The sequence below is a fragment of the Austrofundulus limnaeus genome, unplaced genomic scaffold, assembly GCF_001266775.1.
Source record: "Austrofundulus limnaeus strain Quisiro unplaced genomic scaffold, Austrofundulus_limnaeus-1.0 Scaffold10, whole genome shotgun sequence".
Lineage (NCBI taxonomy): Eukaryota > Metazoa > Chordata > Actinopteri > Cyprinodontiformes > Rivulidae > Austrofundulus > Austrofundulus limnaeus.
The window spans coordinates 1802832-1806436 of record NW_013952412.1 but is presented as its reverse complement, the minus strand read 5'-3'; the positions used below and the strand labels follow the sequence as shown (position 1 = coordinate 1806436).

General features: G+C 37.9%; 1 protein-coding gene across 3 annotated transcripts in view; it reads right to left on the bottom strand.

Annotated features, from left to right (window-relative positions):
* Positions 1-3605, bottom strand: part of mtcl2 (microtubule crosslinking factor 2) — a 92074-nt gene that overhangs the window by 29587 nt on the left and 58882 nt on the right. For all 3 annotated transcript variants that reach the window (XM_014001783.1, XM_014001784.1, XM_014001785.1), the window contains exon 5: positions 1093-1155. In XM_014001783.1, the coding sequence (XP_013857237.1) occupies positions 1093-1155 (63 nt within the window). The remainder of the gene's footprint in view (positions 1-1092; positions 1156-3605) is intronic.

The following is a 3605-nucleotide window of genomic DNA, read 5'->3' as shown; positions in this document are numbered from 1 at the left end:
TTTTGTTGCCTTTGTAAGGGGTCCTCGGACATAAAATGTTTGAGAACCCCTGCCCTAAGTAAAAATGTGTCATTTTCTTAACATCTACCTGCAAAAATGACTATTTTACTTTCATCCTGTGCTGTTGAACATTTAAACAACTTTAACTGTATTTATATGTCAGACAAATATTTTGTGTCACTTTTTTGACCCCTAGTGGCCAAAAACAGAATAGTCAAAACGATACACTCCTCGTACATTCCAGTTAATTTTTTTTCGTATGATTGTAACTTTTAAAAATTGGGGAAAAAAAGAAAAAAAAAGTGACAAGACTGAATTGTTTCTCCAATCTACGAACATAAATCTGATCCAGGTTGTTTCTAAAGTCAGCTGTTGGTGCAGCTGACCTGAGCTGACCGTGTCCACACATTCCTCAGAAGCAGCTCCGCTCTGCCTGTGTTTGCTTTACGGCCTGTGGAGCGCTTCCAACCACATTAAAGGAGGCTGGGGCTCTAGGATTTACAGCCATTTATGGTATGTGGTTTGGGAGAGAATTGCCTTCACTGCAGATACATCATTGGAAGTGATAACTAGTAGATTGTTCACTCCGTGTACTCTTGTTTGATTAGAAATCTGCCCTCACACACACTGGAACAAATTTACTTCAGCAAAGCTTGAGCTAGTTTTGGCATCCCAAAGATTCAGAAAGGTTTACTTCAAAAGGGTTAATCTAAAAAAAAAAAAAACAACGTCAATAAGGCTGAATTTAGATTTAAAAATGTGCAGAGATAACACATAAAGTTTGCACTGTTTATAGCTTGATTCAAACACCTGCAGGACAAATAAGAGCCCAGATAAAAGACGCAGGAGGAACAAAACGAGCAGCTGATTTATTGGTTTTAAACTCCACACAACCTATTTGGATAAATAGTTTGTTATCCTGAAAGGGAAGTAGGTCGCAGACACTTGGAGGAGTTCCAGAGGACAGAAACTTAAATCAAACATGTTGAAGTTTCTTCAGCCGCTGAGACAGAGCTGTTTATTATTGATCCGAACCAACTGGAGGACCACCCAGCAGTCTGTGTGTCTGTGTGTGTGTGTGTGTGTGTTTACCTGTGGGGCGGGCTTCTTGTCAGGTTTGTTGCTGGTTCGTGCTCCTCTTTTCTTCTGGGAGTTCTGCAAAGACAAAAATGTTCTCATCAGCAACATGTTGTAGCTCCTGGATTCTTGAAAATGAAAACTGATTTAAAAAAATAAAAATAAAAACAGAATGTTAGAAGAGGATCTGCAGCAGATAGGCTGCAACTCTAGAATTATTTTTACTAATTGTTCGTGCTGTGTCAGACTGCGTCCAAAACTCTTGAAAACGTGACAGGGACCTTGTTGTTGTGAGGCAACGATGCTAACCAGCTGCTAAATGATGACAAGAACACACTAAAAATCATAAAAATGTAACACAAGCTGAACAAATGTTACCCTCACAGAGGAGCGAGTCTATTTCTAGGTGATTTTGTGGTGTTTTATTGACATCGGCTGAGTCTCTATTCATGGGTTGCAGCCGACGTGGTTCGTCGGCCGCTTACATCACTGCCCCGCGCCGTAGGCTGTCCCAATTTGTAGGCTCCAACACATGTGGCTGGAAAACCCCCGAAAATGTAGGCTGCTTCTGAGCATCCTATGTGGCCAACAGTATCCCAGAATGCATTGCACTGTCAGCAAATTAAATAGAAAAACAAAGATGGCAAAGTTTTTTTTTAAATTATTTTACGGCAGAGCTTTTTATTTTTTTTGTGACCAAGTTTGGAAATTTATCACGGGTTGAAGAAAGTAAGTTAGTAAGCAACTAAGTAAGCAACTTAGATGAAGAAACTTTTGTTGCAGTGAAATGTTAAATAAAATTCAGTTACAAGTACTGATACTGGAGGTAAACTCAAATTATTAAGGCTTTTTATCTATTTACTTGTAATGTTTTTGTATTAAAACTTAATTTTGTGTAGTTATACCTTGAAAATCAACTGAAGTGATGTGATATAAAATGTATCACCAGAGCTTTACAGTAACTGAGTACATTTACAGTACTTTGTCACAGTACTGTCATTTTACCAAGCCTTTTTTAAAATCATTTCTTTTACTTTGATTTAATTACATTTAAAACTTAAAAATTATACTTTTATTTGTTCACTTTAAAATTTAACACCTAGTTACAAAATTAAATATGTTTGAACTCATTGTGAAAGGAGATGTTTCTGCTCCTCTCTAAAAAATGAAGTGCTGAATTTACTCAACCAAGTCATATCAACTGGTTGTACCAACTGGCTTAATTTACTCAACTTGATTTAGTGGAACAAGTTTGGTTCAGTAAATTTATAGAATGTGTAAAAGTACTTTTACTTTCTTAGTTTCTGTGAACAGTTTTATTACTTTTACTTGAGTATTTTTCTCATCAGTTAAATTTATTTTTACCAGTCATTTTCTGTTAAGGTATTTTTACTTTTACTTAGTTATTGTCTTCAAGTACTTTGCATATCACCATGGTATTGAGACAGTGCTTGGTCATGCAAGCATGCGTCTTCCCTAGACTGGACCGTCTCATTTTTACAGACGTTCATGCAGTCGACACTAGCAACCTACGGCCCACATGGACTGTGGCCTACATCGGCCGCAACCCATGAATTGAGACACGGCCACTATGAAATTAAAACGCCCAACACTAAAGACACAGACATCTATATTTTATCAGTTGTATCAATATATGAACACATCAACCCAAATTACTCAGAAAATCTTTGTGAAATGAACAGCTTTCTTATCAAAAACTTCAATTTTAACCTTTAAATGTTTGTTGAAACTAAAGCAGAGGAGCGTGGCTCTCAGACATGAGACCTGCAAACACCTCCCATCACACTTTCTCCTCCTCCTTCAGGTGAGACCCGGCTGGGCGTCATGGTAACTTTAGTAATTTTAAATCATCTTTAGTTACTCTTCAGGGTGGTGTTCCACAAGGTTCCGTTCTCGGTCCTGTTTAATTTATGTTTATTTGCTTCATTAATACCATCATTCAATGTCTTTTAAAAGTTTATTTTACCATTTATTTGTTTTTGATATTCTAATATTGATTAATTTCAGTTTTCTTACTAAATCCATCTTTAGAGAAATTAATCTTTTCTAAACATCTCTTTTTACAGGTGCAGTTTTCACACTTTCTCCTCCTCCTTCAGGTGAGACCTGGCCGGGCGTCATGGTGATTTTAATCACCACCTGAACCCCGATGAGAAGATGGGATTACAGCCGAGGGCTGAAACGGAGACGCAAACGCACATGCATCAACCCCTGCTCATTGAAACCTGTCAGCCCAGTGGAACAGAACCTCATCAGTCATCGTTCACACCCTACAACCCTGACACCGCCCCCCCAAAATAAATAAATAAATAAATAAATAAATAAATAAATAAATAAATAAAATAACAATCCAGCATTTCAGGACCAGGTCTCACAGGGACTGCTGGTCCTGATGAGGCAGGTGATTCTAGAGAAAATGTCCTGAGAATTTAACAAAACCCAGGTGTACACACAGACACACACACACACACACACACACACACACACACACACACACACACACACAC